The 19,055-nt window shown below is 38.3% G+C and overlaps 1 protein-coding gene across 2 annotated transcripts in view; it reads right to left on the reverse strand.

Annotated features, from left to right (window-relative positions):
* SEL1L2 (SEL1L2 adaptor subunit of SYVN1 ubiquitin ligase) overlaps positions 1-19,055 on the reverse strand; it is a 123,581-nt gene that overhangs the window by 59,992 nt on the left and 44,534 nt on the right. The window contains exons 5-6 of one of the 2 annotated variants that reach the window (XM_082359076.1): positions 6,135-6,237; positions 1,603-1,765 (exon numbers count right to left, since the gene is read on the reverse strand). In XM_082359076.1, the coding sequence (XP_082215202.1) occupies positions 1,603-1,765; positions 6,135-6,237 (266 nt within the window). The remainder of the gene's footprint in view (positions 1-1,602; positions 1,766-6,134; positions 6,238-19,055) is intronic. The other variant, XM_082359075.1, reaches the window with a different exon arrangement.

Consider the following 19,055-nt stretch of genomic DNA (forward strand, 5'->3'; position numbering starts at 1 on the left):
ATCATGAATTAATTCAGCATTCAACTAATATTTTTTGTCCCAGGCACTGCACTAAATTTTTAGAGATATAGCAGTGAACCAGATAGACATAGAACCTGGTGTTTTATCATTATCCTAACTCTACAGGTGAAAATTAGAGAGGTTACCCCACCCATTAGAGTTCCTCTCGTCCAACTTCTGGTTCAAATAAATATGCAGACTCACAAGACTCCCACAGGCTACACATGCCACCAGTCTCTTCAGGTAGATGTAGCACAGGAATCAGAGTTTGCCAGCAGGGCAGCATCAGGCCTCCTTTCTGTGGGAGTCCTTGCAGCAGGTCACATAGTCCTCCAGTAGCCCTCATCTTTGGTCCCTCAGATGACTCAGACACAAGGGGATGAGATCCACATTGGGTGGTGCAACAGGCACCCTGACATAAAAGCCTCATATTCCCCCTGTAACAACTCCATAGGCATAGTGTCCAGGATCCAGGTAAGAATCATCACCACCATCAGGTATTTATAGTTCATAACAGTTTCTCCCAGTCCAAAGGTAGTTTACCAAGTAGAAGTCATTTCAACAATAAGCAATACTACCTAGAAACATAGTTAACATTCCACTCCTATCATATTACCAGGGAAACAGAAGTAGAGAGTGAACCAAAGGTCAAATTGTCATGCAGAAGAAGGGGAAAGGGTTTTGTTAAGTAGTTATCCAATAAGCAAGTGGTAGAGTGCATTTGAACTTAGATCTGCCTGACTCCAAAGCTTAGCTTCTACACTTTACTGGATGGAAACAAAAATGATCTATGGGAAAAGCTTTTAGACAACTTTTAGTGTCTTCCTCATAATTTCTGAATTCGCTGGTTTTTATTGTAATCAGCATAAATTTCTTTTGTGATCAGAAAGAAATGTTTTCATTAAGAAGACCAGCAACATGAAAACATACTTTTGCTATAGCATTAAGTGAAAGCAGCCAGAAACAAAATGATACATCATAATCATAATACATGTGATTATGATGATGTTTTTAAAAAGAAAGATGCACAGAGGAAGAATCCAAACAGAAATGCAAAGCAGTCCTAACAGTAGTTGAGTCAGGATGGTTGGCTTGTGAAGGACTTTTTTTTTTTTTCTGTTTTCCAGATTTTCTATGAAATGCTTATGTTCTTCTTGGAATAAAATGAAATACACATATTAAAATAGAAAAGGAAATATATATAGCTTATAAAATATTTGAAGTGTAAAAACCAGGCATCCTAAGGTAGGAGATTTAGTTCCATGTTTCTTGGCATAGGTGAATATATTTTATATAAAATGTAACTATGTTAGGGCTTCAGAGTTCTCACATTATTTCAGAACACACACATGGACATGGATGGTGGGAAGGTGGATTAGAGAGCAGCTCTGCTCCATTCCTGAAAGTCACTCAAGAGCTGGAAGAATTTGCCCCGGGCTCCTGGTCGTTCCTGCCCTGACGGGAACATTACACTCAGTGCATTACAGTAACTTTCCTAGGCCTGGGCTCATGCAGTAGAGGCTCAGCTCCTCTCACATGTTATTTGCCTATAATTATTTCAGGATGTAGCTATTTAAAGTTTAATTTTCTTTCAAAACTCACGTTTTGGGCTTTATATGATCCTTCTTTAGCCAAGGACTCGTATAATTGGATAGCTGCTGTTATGTTTTGCATGCCAAAATTTCCAAATAGCAAAGCATCAGCCATTTTCTCCATAGCTTTCAAGTTTCCCATGTCAGATGCTTTAGCAAAGAGTTTGTAGGCTCTGTTTGAAGAATACGAAGGTAGAAATGTGATTATCAAAAATGAAACTTGCTGCTCCCCCCTTCATACTGCTTCTCTCTGACAAGTAGGACCTGGCTGATGTTGCTACTAACAATACCGTTTGGCTAAAGTCCATTACATTTCTAGACCAGTAGATTTTTTTCAGCCCTAGGTCAGTCTAAGATTATAATTTCAAATATATCTGACAAATAATGAAGCTGCTGAAAAGTAGAAATATTTAGGCTATATCATGCGTCAAGCTTATAGACCAAGTGAAGTGAAAAATTGGGGCACTTGTCTTAAAATAGTGAACTCTCCCATGGCAACTCCCATTAATTATGAGTATTTGATTTATAAAATGAACTCTGAAATACATAACAATATAATCAAAATCAATTTAAAATAATAAAAACTGGAATGTCGCATCTTGGAAGTTACTATCATGAGAACAGTTCCTTTATATTCCAAAATAAATTTCTAAAACAGAACATATTATTCAGCACAGCAAAGACAGACTGTGTGGGAAAACAATAACCAAACAAAACCTTAATGGCTTTTAGGGCTCTAGAGTCTGAATACCTGGGTTCAAATCCTGGCTCTACCACTAATTTAGTTTGAGAGCTTCGGGCAAGTTACTTAACTTCTCTGTGCCTCTCTCATCTATGGAATGGGGATAATAAGAGCACTTACTTCATAGGGTTGCTAGGAAGATTCAATGAGATAATCCATGTGAAGTGCCTGGCATACTGCCTGATACAGTGTAAGCACTCAATAAGTTTAGCTATTATTATTATTACTAGGACTATTGCATAGATTCTAAAGTTTTATAGCATGGTACTTTTTCTCCTATAATTAGTGGGTAAATCACGTAAAGTTTAGTGATTACCAAAATAGATGCCAGAGGATTGCCTCACAGTGCATTTTATGAATCCTGGTCAGAAGTCACCCGGACCTGATCTGTGTAGCAAGTAATGATGGAGAGATTTGCAAGGTCAAAACTTGTGTTGGAGACAGAGAGTGCTTTGGGGATTTATTTTTACTCTTATAACTTCCTTTTTGGTAGCAGTAAGATCAGTCAAGCCTGTGACCTTGACTCAAATACAGGAACAAACACACAAATCTACCACAGCTACCAATTCAGAAGGATCAGGAGACTCAGCTTTATATACCCCTACCCATGCTGATTCTAGAATAAGCTGCTCGTGATCAAAAGCTGGAGCAGAACAGAATGGGCCAAAAAGGCCAGGATGAGTGACATCCAGGTACGCATTAGGGTCCTGGATGGCAAACAGAGAGTAGACTCCAGTGGGACAAAAAGAAGCCAGGAGATCAAGCAAGAAATTAGCCATGGTCAAAGCGAGCGGAGGTTCTGGGGACCAGAAGGCAAATAATAAAATAGAAGGTCTCAAAGGTCAATGAATTCAAATGTCTGGCATCAAGGGATGGGCATGGCAACAGGATACAGACTCCTGGGAGCTCTTCTGTCACATGGCTTGCTGCTGCAGCCACATAGCCTGCTGGGACTAGAAGGGCACCGACATGGTCCAGGGCAGAGAAACCTGAGATGGGCTGTAGGGGCCAGCAGTATATCCAGTCGCTGGTCCCAGGGGGCAGCAAAGTTTGCAAGACCAATCCCTCTAGGTGTCTTTGATTCTGAGGGAGGGGTGGGTACTTAGGTCCCCTGTCAGGAAAGTCCAAGGTGATATATGGTATACCAGAAGCAGGACCAAGGGCAGGAGAAAGGTGTTGGTAAAGTTTGTGGGATTAAGATCTGGACTGCAATCCCCAAGAGTGAAAAAGTAGGAGAAACTGGGCTGCAGGGGCAGATCTCCAAAAGAAAGTTCAGTTAGGTATCTGGATTGTCTCTAAAGGATCTGACATTGGATGCTCGGGTGGGTGCTGGGGAAGGAGGAGGCTAAATGCATCTCTAGGACACATCAGAAACTTGGTGTGGGGCAGCAGCTTATCTTCACAGCTTCTTCACTGACGGGGAGTAATTCTTAATGACAGTTAACCCGGGATGTCATAGAGGTTTCTTGACTCCTTCAGACAAGTTTGTGTTTCCCTGACATATGCTTGCTTAACATCTGTACTTCTAACAGCACTGACTTGTTCAACAATTTTCCTTTCCTATATATGAAGAGACTGAATAAATGAATTAGACCAAGATGTGGGTGTGGATGAGCCAAAAATTCTACTAGCCCCTCTAACTTATGCTACCCTCATCTGAGAAGCGGTGAAGCAAGGAGGGGGGAGGGTAGAAGATGAATAGGAGGGATATGATTCCTCTTTGGTCTGACCAGAATCTTAAAGATGGCTATATTAGATGTAACTGGCTTAAGTGGAGAGCAGACCATCCTGAAAACTGAAGGAATTTCACCCATCTTGCCCACAAACTCCTAGGGTCTTTTGTTATGAACATATTTGGTTTCAGGTCTCAACTGCTACACATGCTGAAGGGTCAGGAGACTCAGATTTATGTACCCTCTCATGTATCTATGCTGCTACAGAAATAAGCTGTTCTTCTCGGGTTCTTGGGCAAGGACTGGAGCAGGATAGACTGGGAAAGAATAACCTGAGATTGAATGACACCAGGTAGGCATGAAGGTTCCTGCACTGCTGCATGGTCCTGCACTGAAGGGCTGGGTTTTCTCCCCATCCTTTAAGCCAGAAAGGAAGGCACGCATCAAGGTTAAGCAGAACCTTCTAAGAGTAGTTTTGTCCCATCAGGCTGAATCTAGGGTTTCCTTGGACTTGATGGGGCCCCTCATCTTGGGTTCACCTGCTATAGGCAGAGCTAGTCTGAAATCTCAGAGAACAGCCCTTCCCATTGTTCTCTCATCTAGCCTGGCCAGCTTGAGAAATCCTATCCTTACTCATCCACTCAGTGGCAACCGAGTGAGCTGACTTCCCCATCAGGCTGGATTGTAGTTTGGGGTCTGATTTAACTCCATCCCCATCATGAGAGCCCCCAGGAATGCTCAGCATGAGCCTTGAGTTTTGCTGAGGATGGTTTCTTTTGCTCTTATAAAGAGCTTCTAATTTAATTTTCCCTAGAGAGAGGACCAAATCCCTTACTTCCTTCTTCTTGTCACTTTGGAAAAGTCAGAATCTTTTTGACCTTCCATTTCCTCCTCCATAATTTGGGGATAATAATTTATGTCTTACAGTATCATTGTGAGCAATGAGTAATATCCCACACATAAATGCCTACAACATTAACACAAAGAAGGAGCTTGAAAAATGGACGTTGTGATGTTTTTATAATCAGGTTCACAGTTGAGTGTCCCACCCCCACCCTCATCCTCTACACTGTTACGCTCTTCTCAAAGGCTTTGAGTTTTCAGAAAGAATTCATGGACTCTGCGGCTGCCTGCCTCGGGCTGGTTACCACAGCTCTGGGATGCTTCCCGTGGGGCTGGTATGCCTAATTTGTGTGAAAACAAAAGAAGTCTCCTTGTCGGGGGTTCAGAGTCCATTCTTTCTATTATGGTTCAAGACACACTTGCCTTCTCTTCCACACCTTCCACTTACCATTTAGAGGACTAGAGATAAAAATAACAAACACTTATCTCCTTATTACTAAGGACATTGTTCTAAGAGCTTGATTGCATTATCCAGGGCACGAAGCAGTTAAGTAACTTGCTCAGGATCACACCAGTAATGGCAGAGCCAGAGTTTGATCCCAAGGTTTTAACTAGAGACTTGATAGGACCTCAAGTTGTGCTCCTCTCCTGGGGGGAGAAGATATTTCTGCCTCCCATTTAGACAAAGTAGACAAGTGAAAAGAGAAACAATGGACATGGTGTGAGACCATGTGGCCACGGCTTGGTCACCTCCCAGCTGTGCGTTTGTGATCACCTCACTTTAACATCCTTGAATCTCTGTTCCCAACTTTTTAAAGGGGGAAAAATGAAAGTCTTCTTAACTCAAAAGTCTTTTCTGGGGATAGAATGGCGTCACATACACGAAAGTGCTCTGAAAACCATAAAGTGATGTACAAATGCTGTTAGGCAGAATAAAGCATTCTAAAACAATAACTTCTCTAATTCGAATAATACATTTTCATTTCATTTGAATCAATTAAAGCCAAAACAGAATATTTTTGCCTGAATGCTCAGATCAGTGCCTTCATTCTGTCTTTCATTTAATGTGTAGGGACCACAATTTCACACATAGTCCTTCCATTTGTAGGCTGGATAATTTGTAGGATTCTTTAAACACCATTTGATCCTTTTAAAAACAAAAGCTTACAGGCAAATAAGCTTACTTGTTATACCAATAAGCTTTTAATGACAAATTAGATTTTGGATTGTTCCTTTTTCTCAACCTGGACATTGAACTTGGCTTAAGTAGCTGGATGGACTTACTCTGCTTTTTGTTTTCGGCTTTTAGACTGCTGGAGGATCTTGATGCCCATCTTAAAAAGCTGGTCTCCTTCATCTGTGAAAATTTTCTTCGTTTGCTTTTTTACTGTATATGGACCAACAAGGACAAATAACATTATTTTTGTGTTTTATATTTTAAAAATAATGTGCTGGAATATTAGTTTGGGGTTCTCTCTCATTTTCTAACTTCTGCATTTCAAGATCACCTCACCTTTGGTCAGATGGTAGAAGCTGCCTGCAAAAGTACTCTCTTCCTCTCTTTTGTGAAAGGTCTTGGAGGGTAGAGGAGACAGACAGATGTTTCTGATGGTAGGAGGGAGAGAGGTGTTCCCGGTCTGGGAAGAGGGTACAAAGCAGAAGACAGGAAGCAAGGCCTCCAAGGGAAGGGGTTGCCTGGTGTAGTCTACAGGCTGGATCTTAGACACCAGGCTCTCAGCTCTCAGATCCCTTGTCTGAACCTTAAGATTTCATGAGCAATGGGCATCTCCAAGATGACCACTGTGTACCTAGGATTGGAAGAGAGACTCTCCCTGAAAAACTTGCTCTGCCCAAGGCTCCCTCCTCCTCCCCAGAACCTTTCTCAGACCTTTCTAGCCTGAGAATTGTTGGGGATGAGCATCAGGAATAAGAGGGCAGAGTACGTGTGCCAAGACACACTTTGGACCTTGGAGAAGACACACAGAGTATCAATAATAATTTGCCTTGTGGGATGGAGACTCAGAGTAAATTTTATAGTATTTAAGGGAAAGAAAGAAACAGGAATTTACCTGCTACAATAATAATATTTTAAAACATTTATATAACAATTCACAATTTTCAAAACATATCACCAGTTTACAGATGGGGAAAGCTGGTTAGAAGGAGAGTCTGCTTTAGACCCTCCACCCCAACACACACACACACACACACACACACACACACACCCCTCCATAGTATCACAGTGCCTGTTGAAGTCCATTATGACACTCACTGAAACCTCTGATTAGGTGAACCATATCTGAAGTCATTTTATTTTATTTTTATTTTTTATTTTTTAACATCTTTATTGGAGTATAACTGCTTTACAATGGTTTGTTAGTTTCTGCTTTATAACAAAGTGAATCAGCTATATATATACATATGTCCCCATATCTCCTCCCTCTTGTGTCTCCCTCCCACCCTCCCTATCCCACCCCTCTAGGTGGTCACAAAGCATTGAGCTGATCTCCCTGTGCTATGTGGCTGCTTTCCACTAGCTATCTATTTTACGTTTGGTAGTATATATAAGTCCATGCCACTCTCTCACTTTCGTCCCAGCTTACCCTTCCTCCCCCGCCGTGTCCTCAAATCCATTCTCTACGTCTGCATCTTTATTCCTGTCCTGCCCCTAGGTTCTTCAGAACCTTTTTTTTTTTTTAGATTCCATATATATGTGTTAGCATACAGTATTTGTTTTTCTCTTTCTGACTTACTTCACTCTGTATGACAGACTCTAGGTCCATCCACCTCACTATAAATAACTCAATTTCATTTCTTTTTATGGCTGAGTAATATTCAATTGTATATATGTGCCACGTCTTCTTTATCCATTCATCTGTTGATGGACACTTAGGTTGCTTCCATGTCCTGGCTATTGTAAATAGAGCTGCAATGAACATTGTGGTACATGACCCTTTTTGAATTATGGTTTTCTCAGAGAATATGCCCAGTAGTGGGATTGCTGGGTTGTATGGTAGTTCTATTTTTAGTTTTTTAAGGAACTTCCATACTGTTCTCCATAGTGGCTGTATCAGTTTACATTCCCACCAATAGTGCAAGAGGTTTCCCTTTTCTCCACACCCTCTCCAGCATTTACTGTTTGTAGATTTTTTGATGACGGCCATTCTGACTGGTGTGAGGTGATACCTCATTGTAGTTTTGATTTGCATTTCTCTAATGATTAGTGATGTTGAGCATTCTTTCATGTGTTTGTCGGCAATCTGTATATCTTCTTTGGAGAAATGTCTATTTAGCTCTTCTGCACATTTTTGGATTGGGGTTGTTTGTTTTTTTTGATATTGAGTTGCATGAGCTGCTTGTAAATTTTGGAGGTTAATTCTTTGTCAGTTGCTTCATTTGCAAATATTTTCTCCCATTCTGAGGGTTGTCTTTTTGTCTTGTTTATGGTTTCCTTTGCTGTGCAAAAGCTTTGAAGTTTAATTAGGTCCCATTTGTTTATTTTTGTTTTTATTTCCATTTCTCTAGGAAGTGGGTCAAAAAGGATCTTGCTGTGATGTATGTCATAGAGTGTTCTGCCTATGTTTTCCTCTAAGAGTTTTATAGTGTCTGGCCTTACATTTAGGTCTTTAATCCATTTTGAGTTTATTTTTGTGTATGGTGTTAAGGAGTGTTCTAATTTCATTCTTTCACAGGTAGCTGTCCAGTTTTCCCAGCACCACTTATTGAAGAGGCTGCCTTCTCTCCATTGTATATTCTTTCCTCCTTTATCAAAAATAAAGTGACCATATGTGCGTGGGTTTATCTCTGGGCTTTCTATCCTGTTCCATTGATCTATATTTCTGTTTTTGTGCCAGTACCATACTGCCTGGCACTGTAGCTTTGTAGTATAGTCTGAAGTCCGGGAGCCTGATTCCTCCAGCTCCGTTTTTCTTTCTGAAGATTGCTGAAGTCATTTTAAAGGAGAGGCATTCTGGGACTTGATGCCTCATTAACAAGACAACAAAGAACTTTTAAAGTGGTTCTTGTTTTTCTTCTTCCTGACAAGATATCAGAGTTGTCCACTTTCATTTGTAAATTATAAAAAAACCCAAATACAAAAAACTTAAAAGCCAGTTTATAATTATTTTGAATGCTTCAAGTTATCCAATCAATTTAGTAACACTGGACAAGTTTAGTGTCAAATATCTGCTTTGGGTTGTATATTACCTATACTTATGATTAAAGAGGAAAAATAATGGGAAAGATCTACTCATCTGTGTTTGAAATAGCAATTGCTCCTATTAACATGCTTTCAAAGAGTGAGAATAAATTTTGAAAGGTTGACTCTGCATCCATATACATATGAGAAATGATTTACCACTACAGATTTCTACCCATGGCTTTTACCTTTACATGTCATTTTCTTTTTGGTTTTCCAAATGTATTAAAATACAAGTTTTCTTTAACACAAGAGGGCTCAATTATCAGAAAAAGTTATCTTGACAACGCTTTGATTTTCTTTTTGTGGTTTAATGATTTCCAAATTTGGGGAAAATTACAGTCAGGAAATGATTTGAGGATTTGAGGAGACCATTCTGAAGTTGATGTAAAGGACATTCACGACTCTGGAGTCCTTTGAACGGCCAACTGTTTTGTACTGGTAGGGGCTCTAAGGTGACTGAGAAGTGGTGGGGATGAACATCAGGAATAAAAGGGCGAATAGGTGTGCCAGAGAAGTATTTAAGGCAGCAGTGATTGTGGAAAGTGCTCCAACTAGATGAATTTGTATTTCAGTGTTTGTCAGAGATATAATTTGTAGAGAGTTCTAGACAGTTTATTACTTCTGCAGTCTTATTATCATTACTCCCTATCTAACTTGGGGACTGTTATGGGCAGAATTGTGTCTGTCAAAATTCATATATTGAAGTCCCAACCCCCAGTACCTCAGAATGTAACCTTATTTGGAGATGAGGTCTTTAAAGAAGTGATTAAATGAGGCCATTAGGGTGGGGCCCTAATCCAATATGACAAGTGTCCTTATAAGCAGAAGAAACACCAGGCGCATGCAGGCACAGAAAAAAGATCATGTAAGGACACATTGAGAAGGTGACCCTTTGTAAGCCAAGGAAAGAAGCCTTAGAATGAAACCAACCCTGCAAACACCTTGATCATGGACTTCCAGCCTCCAGAACTGTGAGAAAATAAATTTCTGCTGTGTAAGCCACCTTGCCTATGGTATTTTGTTATGGCAGCCATAGCAAACTAATACTGATGCCAACTCCAGATCACAAGGAAAACAAGCTGCCCCTTCTCCCTGTGAGAAAGGATGCACCCAAACTCAGCTTCTGATCAGATCAGTGGCTACCTTCTAAAAGCAAGAGGGACTGAAATTTCCCATGGGCCCCCAAGGTCTCCAGGTGCTGGACATCTGACTTTCCCAGGCGGCTGGATGCCCAAGTAGCTCACCTCTGACAAGGTCACTTTCTCATGATTGTACTCAAAGTACAGTGTAGTAGGCAGACCTTGCATGTGTCCAGAAATACCTGGACCCAGATTACCTTTCTGTGAGATGGTGGGAGAAATGGGAATCTATGCCTTCTCCTGCTCATACTTCAGTTGTAAAATTCTCTAATCAAGTCTATTTCTTAATTCCTGCCACTTGCCATTGTGGAATTCATGCAGAATCCTCTTGTTCATAACGACTAGAAGCAAATCTTTAGAACAAAAATGGCCCACTTGCTTGTTTCAGATATTAATAAGAAGGAAAGCTGGAGACAACTTGTTCTCTGTCATTCATACGTTTACTCGTTCATTTAATAGGTATGAACTGATACTCACCATGTGTTAGACACAATGCTAGATATTGTGTCTTAGCCTGGTGGAGACAAACATGTTTACCAAAAAGTACAAGGCCATGTGGTAGGCACTACATAAGAAGGCACTGTGGGAGTAAAGGAGGCTTCTTTGTTTGTAAGCAACAGAAGCCCAATCTGATTGCCTTAAGCCAAAGGAACTTATTAGGAGGTTTATAGAATCAATGGGGTTGACCAGGAATCAAAGTATCTCCGGAAGCAGAGGCAGATATTGCTACTGGGATGGACTAGAATCCAATCCGTTTAGGACCTTCCTCTCTCTGTTGAGGAAGACTCCATGATGAATCTGATGGGTCTAGCAGGGAAAACAAGGCTTCTCATTACCTTCCTATAAAAATGTATCCATTGGGGAAGACCTAATTCCTCAGAGGAAATTGGGATGGTGAGAAGGGTAAAATGGATGATGGGAAGACCACAAACAGCAAATGCCCACCCACTTCATGCCCCTTACTCTGGCTTTGTGAAATAAAGAAATCTTCACAGATGAAATGGCACTTTATATAGTTCTTAAAACGTAGGTAGGAATTTGTCAGGCCAAGAAGGTGAAACTGGTGTTCCATTTGGAGGAAACAGTCTATGCAAATGAACTGGGGGGGCAGTGTATCTTGAAGAATGAGAGCTTTAGTGTCACGGCTGGTCATGCAGTTAAAGCTGGCTACGGAAGTAAGTGATACTGAGGAGAGTGGACAGAGGGGTGAAGAAGGAGAGGGAGGAGGGAACTGAGGTCATTGTGAAGGTGAAGGCAGGTTTGGTAGGAGAAATAGAGAATAGAAGTGGCAGGAAGACGGCTGTGATCAGAGACAATTGTTTTGGAGTTTGAATAGAGCCGAAGTTGATTGGAGTCAAGGAGGTCCAGCAAGTAAGGCAAGGTCTTTCAACATATATATTTAACCCTCCAAGGTGCTGGTGGCCTATAGCCATTGGCTGATTGATGTGGGAGTAAACAAGCCCAGCCCCCTTGCCTACGCGAAGGGGGCAATCCTCCAGGGCAATTTGTTCTTCAAAGCCCTAAACTTCTCCTGAAACTCTATCTTTGCTTAGCTCCTTCCCTTGCCCTAGCCTGCATTCCTCACTTTCTTGTTTGTTTCACCAGAAAATCTAGAACTTTAGCACTTAAATTCAAGTATATAAATACCATCTAAATTATCTAGAAAAATAAAAGGAAAAGAATAATAAATTCATTATTTTGAATCTCAAATTATAGTTACATTGTGAACCACATAAAGGATCACTGAGAGTTAAAAGAATGTCTTGACATTGAGAATTAAAGGAGATGAATATCTTTTAGTCTGACTAAAAATCAGGTGCTTTCACCATTAAAATGATACAAAAAAGATAAAATGGGAAAATCTTTGCCCTGCAGAAAATCTTGCCTCCACAGACACTGCATCCATCTAATTTTAATTGTCTTTAATATAAACCAACTTCAGTTTCTGATTTTCTGAATAATGCATCAGAAGAGCTCTTCACATTTGCCCTTAATGTCTGCTAGAAAGACACAATCTAAGATAAGGAGGGAGAATAACGATCCATTTCTAAAAATAACATTCCATCCAAGAAAGAATGACTCAGCAGAGTTTAGTCAGATGAAGATGCGATCAACTCAAATACACTTGAATAGAGCACAGATATTTACAACAGTCAAGTTTATTCATTCTGTCCCCAGATTATTGTCCTCAGATATCAATACCTCCAGTGGTATTTCTTAGAAATGGTAGACAAATTATCAGTAGAAAAAAATTTTTTTTCTCTTTAAATATCTACTAAGCAAAGCTTGAAATAAGAGGGATTCTGACAGATATAATTCACAATCCAAAACTCTTAATTTAGCAGAAAGAAATACGGGTTATAAAACAAATGAAGAATCAAAAATAATATATATCTATAGTTATAGTTATAAATAGGAGCTAATATTTATAAAGCACTTGGGTCCCAGGCAATTTTCTCACTGACTGTAAAAGGAAGGCGCTATATCATTCCCATTTTACAGATGAGGTGATTTAGGCACAGAGAGGTTAAGTAACCTACCCAAGGTCATATAGCTGGTACCTAGTAGACAAGGATTCAAATCTAGGCAGTCTGACTCCAGAGTCTGTGCTCATACTACTTCTTAGAGCTACACAATATGCAGACTCATGTGTTAAATGCCAAGTTACTATCAAATGATGAAAAATTTGAAAAATAGGTCCTAAATACATTTAAAAAATATATTTATTGTAATTTGTTATAAATATTTTAAAGTTGTTTAGTTATAGTAATATTTCATTTATCTGACATTACTGAAAAATATGTTTCATATAAAGCATTTTCCCCATTAGATGAGTCACATCCCTTTTTATTTTGACTGTTTTCTGATGGAAATCTGTCTAAAAAGGATACAATATATTCCTCCACCTTCCCCAACAGAAGATAATGGGCATGGTGTAACCTGGTCTTGATGATTCAGAGCATCATTAGGCATACCTGATAATGCCCAGTCTGGTTGGTTTGGACAAGATTATGTAAGAAGACAGTGCTTGTGGGAGGCCTTGGATAATAGGAAGACTTTCAGTAATGAGTGGGAGCAGAAGGGGCAAGAGGCAAGAGAAAGATGGTGACATGCTGTACCCATGTCCTCTGGGGTGGGCAAGAGTGCCTGCTGAAAGTGGCTGGGTTGACACTTAGCTGCACTTGTTAATTTGTAATACCTTAGGTCACTGTTTCCCACGGGTAACAGTGATAATTGTACCCTAAAGGGTACATAAGATAATTTTAAGTGGTACACACATAAACTTTAATACTTTGATAGTTAATATATTTAATGTGTATTCACCTATAAATTCTATTTGTGTCAAGTGATGCTAATTTCCATTTTTTTCTTTAAAAAATTAACCATGAAATATTTCAAACATATAAAAAAATTCCAGAAAATGAAACACACTATAACCCTCCCCCCTCACACAGTTTAACAGATGGTGACATTTTGCCTTGTTTGTTTTAGGTATCAACTCTAAGGAAACAGAATGTACAGAAACACCCAAGCCTCCTCCCAACATCCTTTCTCCTTGTACCCTCTTCAGAGGGGTTATTGTCCTGAAGTTGCTATGTAGCTCTTTTACTACATATATGTACCCAATATCATTTCTATACTTTATATAAATAGCATCATACTGTATATACTTTTGTAACTAGGTTTTTCACTTTTTGAGATTTATTCATCTTGAGCCAAGCAAGCTTCATTCATTCATTTTAACAGCACCAACTGTCTGGTTAAAATTCTTTGTATGAATAATCCACTTTATGTATTCATTGCTTCATTATTTATCCTACTCATTCCATGCACATTAGGTTTTTCCACTTCTGTGTTACCAAAACCAATTCTACAATAAAAATCCTCATGCACATTTCCTTCTACAGATGTGTGAGAATTTATCTAAAAGTACATGTGCCAAGTATGGGATATATGCATCTTAAACTTTACTAAATATTACCACATTGCTGTTTAAAGAGGTTGGACAAAACTTACGCTCTCACTAGTGATGTATAAGGGTTCTTGTTTCTTCACATTCTGGATCACTCATGGGGTTATCTGACCTTTTAGTTTTGCTAATCTGTGTCAAATAATTAATCTTTGCTATTGAATTTGTTTCTGCAATTTCTAGTGAAGTTAAGTATAATTATTGGCCTTTGGTTATTTTCACCTTTTAGGAAAATGGGATATTACCTCACACCCTTTAGAATGGTTATCATCAAAAAGGCAAGAAATAAATGTTGGTGAGGATGTGGAGAAAAGGGAAACCTTATGTATAAGGTTGGGAATGTAAATTGGTGCAGCCACTATGGAAAATAGTATGGATATTCCTCAAAAAATTAAGAATGGAACTACCATGTGATCTAGCAATTCCACTTCTGGGTATTTATCCAAAGAATATGAAAACACTAACTTGAAAAGATATGTGCACCCCTGTATTCATCACTTCATTACTTACAATAGCCAAGATATGGAGACAACATAAGTGCCCATCAATAGATGAATGGATAAAGAAGATGTTATATATATATATACATACATATACATATATATGTGGCACACACACATATATACACACACACACACACACACAATGGAATACTACTCAGCTATCATCAAAAAAGATGAAACATGGATGAACCTTGAGGGTATTATGCTAAGTAAAATAAGTCAGATGAAGAAAGACAAATACCATATAATTTCACTAATATGTGGAATATGAAAAACAAACAAACAAATAAAAAATAAATGAACAAACCAAGCCAAACCAAAACAAACACATAGATATAGAGAACAGAGTAGTGGTTAACAGAAGGGAAGTGGGGGAGGGAAGGGCAAAATGCATAAAGAGGGCCAACTGTAAGGTGATGGATAGAAACTAAATTTTTGATGGTGAGCACACTGTAGTATATTCAGAAGCAGAAGTATAATGTTATATATATGAAACTTATATAATGTTTTAAAGTTTTTTTTGGATATGGACCATTTTTTAAAAGTCTTTATTGAATTTGTTACAATACTGCTTCTGTTTTATGTTTTGGTTTTTGGGCCGCAAGGCATGTGGGATCTTAGCTTCCTGACCAGGGATTGAAACTGCATCCCCTGCATTGGAAGGCGAAGTCTTAACCACTGGACCACCAGGGAAGTCCCAGTCCCCTTATATAATGTTATAAACCAATGTTATCTCAATAAAAAATAAATCTAAAAAAAAAAGAATTGCCTATTTGTATCCTTTGTTCCTTTTCTATTTGGTTTTCATGTTGATTTGTAGGTGTTCTTTATATAACCAAATACTAATTCTTTGTTGACTATATTTGTTGACTACATTTGTTGCTTTTTTCAGTCTGTTAGGCTTTTTTTATGTTATAATAAAAAATATCTAATCAAATTAAAAATTTTTAAGGTAGTCAAATTTATGAATTTTGCCATTATGGTTTTACTTTTATCTTTTCTAAGACCCCTTTCTTATGCCAATATCTTCTAAAATTATTAAAGTTTTGATAATCACATTTAGGTCTTTAATAAAACTGGAATTTTTGTATATGAGGTGCGGATGGGATCTGATCTTAATCTTCATCCAAATGATAATCAATGGTCTTTGTATAATCTGTGTATACTTTCCCAGCACCACTTATTGAAGAGGCTATCTTTTCTCCATTGAATGTTCTTGCCTCCTTTGTCATAAATTAGGTGCTCATATGTGTGTGGGTTTATCTCTTGGCATTCTATCCTGTACCATTGATCTAAATTTCTGTTTTTGTGCCAGTACCATACTGTCTTGATTACTGTAGCTTTATGGTATAGTTTGAAGTCAGGGAGCCTGATTCCTCCAAATCTGTTTTTCTTTCTCAAGATTGCTTTGGCTATTCGGGGTCTTTTGTGTTGCTATATGAATTGTAAAATCTTTTGTCCTAATTCTGTGAAGAATGTCATTGGTAGTTTGATAGGGATTGCATTCAACCTGTAGATTGCTTTGGGTAGTATAGTCATTTTCACAATACTGATTCTTCCAATCCAAGAACATGGCATATTTCTCCATCTGTTTATGTCATCTTTGATTTCGTTCATCAGTGTTTTGTAGTTTTCTGAGTACAAGTCTTTCGTCTCCTTAGGCAGGTTTATTCCTAGGTATTTTATTCTTTTTGTTGCAATGGTAAATGGGAGCGTTTCCTTAATTTCTCTCTCTGATTTTTTGTTGTTGGTGTATAGGAATGCCAGAGCTTTTTGTGCATTAACTTTGTATCCTGAAACCTTACCAAATTCATTGATTAGTTCTAGTGGTTTTCTGGTGGCATCTTTAGGATTTTCTATGCATAGTATCATGTCATCTGCAAACAGTGACAGTTTTACTTCTTCTTTCCCAATTTGTATTCCTTTTATTTCCTTTTCTTCTCTGATTGCTGTGACCAGAACTTCCAAAACTATGCTGAGTAAGAGTGGTGAGACTGGACATCCTTGTCTTGTTCCTGATCTTAGTGGAAATGCTTTCAGTTTTTCACCATTGAGTATGATGCTTGCTGTGGGTTTGTCATATATGGCCTTTATTATGTTGAGGTAGGTTCCCTCTATGCCCATTTTCTGGAGAGTTTTTATCATAAATTGGTGTTGAATTTTGTCAAAAGCTTTTTCTGCATCTATTGAGATGATCATATGGTTATTAGTCCTCAATTTGTTAATATGGTGTATCACATTGATTGATTTGCATATATTGAAGAATCCTTGCATCCCTGGGATAAATCCCACTTGATCATGGTGTATGATCCTTTTAATGTGCTGTTGGATTCTGTTTGTTAGTATTTTGTTCAGGATTTTTGCATCTACATTCATCAGTGATATTGGTCTATAATTTTCTTCTTTTGTGATATCTTTTTCTGGTTTTGGTATAAGGGTGATGGTGGCTTCCTAGAATGAATTTAGGAGTGTTTCTCCCTCTGCAATTTTTTGGAAGACTTTGAGAAGGATGGGTGTTAGCTCTTCTCTAAACGTTTGATAGAATTCACCTGTGAAGCCATCTGGTCCTGGACTTTTGTTTGTTGGAAGATTTTTAAACACAGTTTCAATTTCATTACTTGTGATTGGTCTGTTCATATTTTCTATTGTTTCCTGGTTCAGTCTTGGAAGGTTATACCTTTCTAAGAATTTCTCCATTTCTTCCAGGTTGTCCATTTTATTGGCACAGAGTTGCTTGTAGTAGTCTCTTGTAATCCTTTGTATTTCTGCAGTGTCTGTTGTGATTTATCCTTTTTCATTTCTAATTGTATTGATTTGCATCATTTCCCTTTTTTTCTTGATGAGTCTGGCTAAGGGTTTATCAGTTTTGTTTATCTTCTCAAAGAACCAGTTTTAGTTTTATTGATCTTTGCTATTGTTTTTGTTTTTATTTCATTTATTTCTGCTCTGATCTTTATGATTTCTTTCCTTCTACTGACTTTGGGTTTTCTTTGTTCTTCTTTCTCTAGTTGTTTTAATTGTAGGGTTAGATTGTTTGAGATTTTTCTTGTTTCTTGAGGTGAGACTGAATTGCTGTAAACTTCCCTCTTAGAACTGCTTTTGCTGCATCCCAAAGGTTTTGGGTCGTCGTGTTTTCATTGTCATTTGTTTCTATGTATTTTTAAAATTTCTTCTTTGATTTCTTCAGTGATCTCTTGGTTATTTAGTAGGGTGCTGTTTACCCTCCATGTATTTGTGTTTTTTTACAGTTTTTTTCCTGTAATTGATTTCCAATCTCATAGCATCGTGGTCAGAAAAGATGCTTGATACGATTTCAATTTTCTTAAGTTTTCTGAGGCTTGATTTGTGACCCAAGATGTGATCTATCCTGGAGAATGTTCCGTGTGCACTTGAGAAGAAAGTGTATTCTGCCACTTCTGGGTGGAATATTCTATAAATATCAATTAGATCTATCTGGTCTATTGTGTCATTTAAAGCTTGTGTTTCCTTATTTATTCTCTGTTTGGATGATCTCTCCATTGGTGTAAGTGGGGTGTTAAAGTCCCTTACTATTATTGTGTTACTGTTGATTTCTCCTTTCATGGTTGTTAGCATTTGCCTTATGTATTGAGGTGCTCCTATGTTGGGTGCATAAACATTTATAATTTTTATATTTTCTTCTTGGATTGATCCTTTGATCATTATATAGTGTCCCTCCTTATCTCTTGTAACAGTCTTTATTTTAAAGTCTATTTTATCTGATATGAGTATTGCTACTCCAGCTTTCTTTTGATTTCCGTTTGCATGGAATATCTTTTTCCATCCCTTCACTTTCAGTGTGTATGTGTCCCTAGGTCTGAAGTGGGTCTCTTGTAGACAGCATATATAAGGGTCTTGTTTTTGTATCCATTCAGCCAGTCTGTGTCTTCTGGTTGGGGCGTTTAATCCATTTACATTCAAGGTTATTATCAATATGTATGTTCCTATTACCATTTTCTTAATTGTTTTGGGTTTGTTTTTGTGGGTGTGTTTCTTCTCTCGTGTTTCCAGCCTAGAGAAGTTCCTTTAGTATTTGTTGTAAAGCTGGTTTGGTGGTGCTGAATTCTGTTAGGTTTTGCTTGTCTGAAAAGCTTTTGATTTCTCCATCGAATCTGAATGAGATCCTCTGGGTAATCTTGGCTGTAGGTTTTACTCTTTCATCACTGTAAGTATATCCTGCCACTCCCTTCTGGCCTGCAGAGCTTCTGCTGAAAAATCAGCTGATAACCTTATGGGGATTGCTTTGTATGTTATTTTTTGTTTTTCCCTTGCTGCTTTTAATATTTTTTCTTTGAATTTAATTTTTGTTAGTTTGATGAATATGTGTCTTGATGTGTTTTTCCTAGGGTTTATCCTGTATGGGATTCTCCGCAC

Source organism: Balaenoptera borealis (assembly GCF_965194805.1).
Source record: "Balaenoptera borealis genome assembly, chromosome: 16".
Classification (NCBI taxonomy): domain Eukaryota; kingdom Metazoa; phylum Chordata; class Mammalia; order Artiodactyla; family Balaenopteridae; genus Balaenoptera; species Balaenoptera borealis.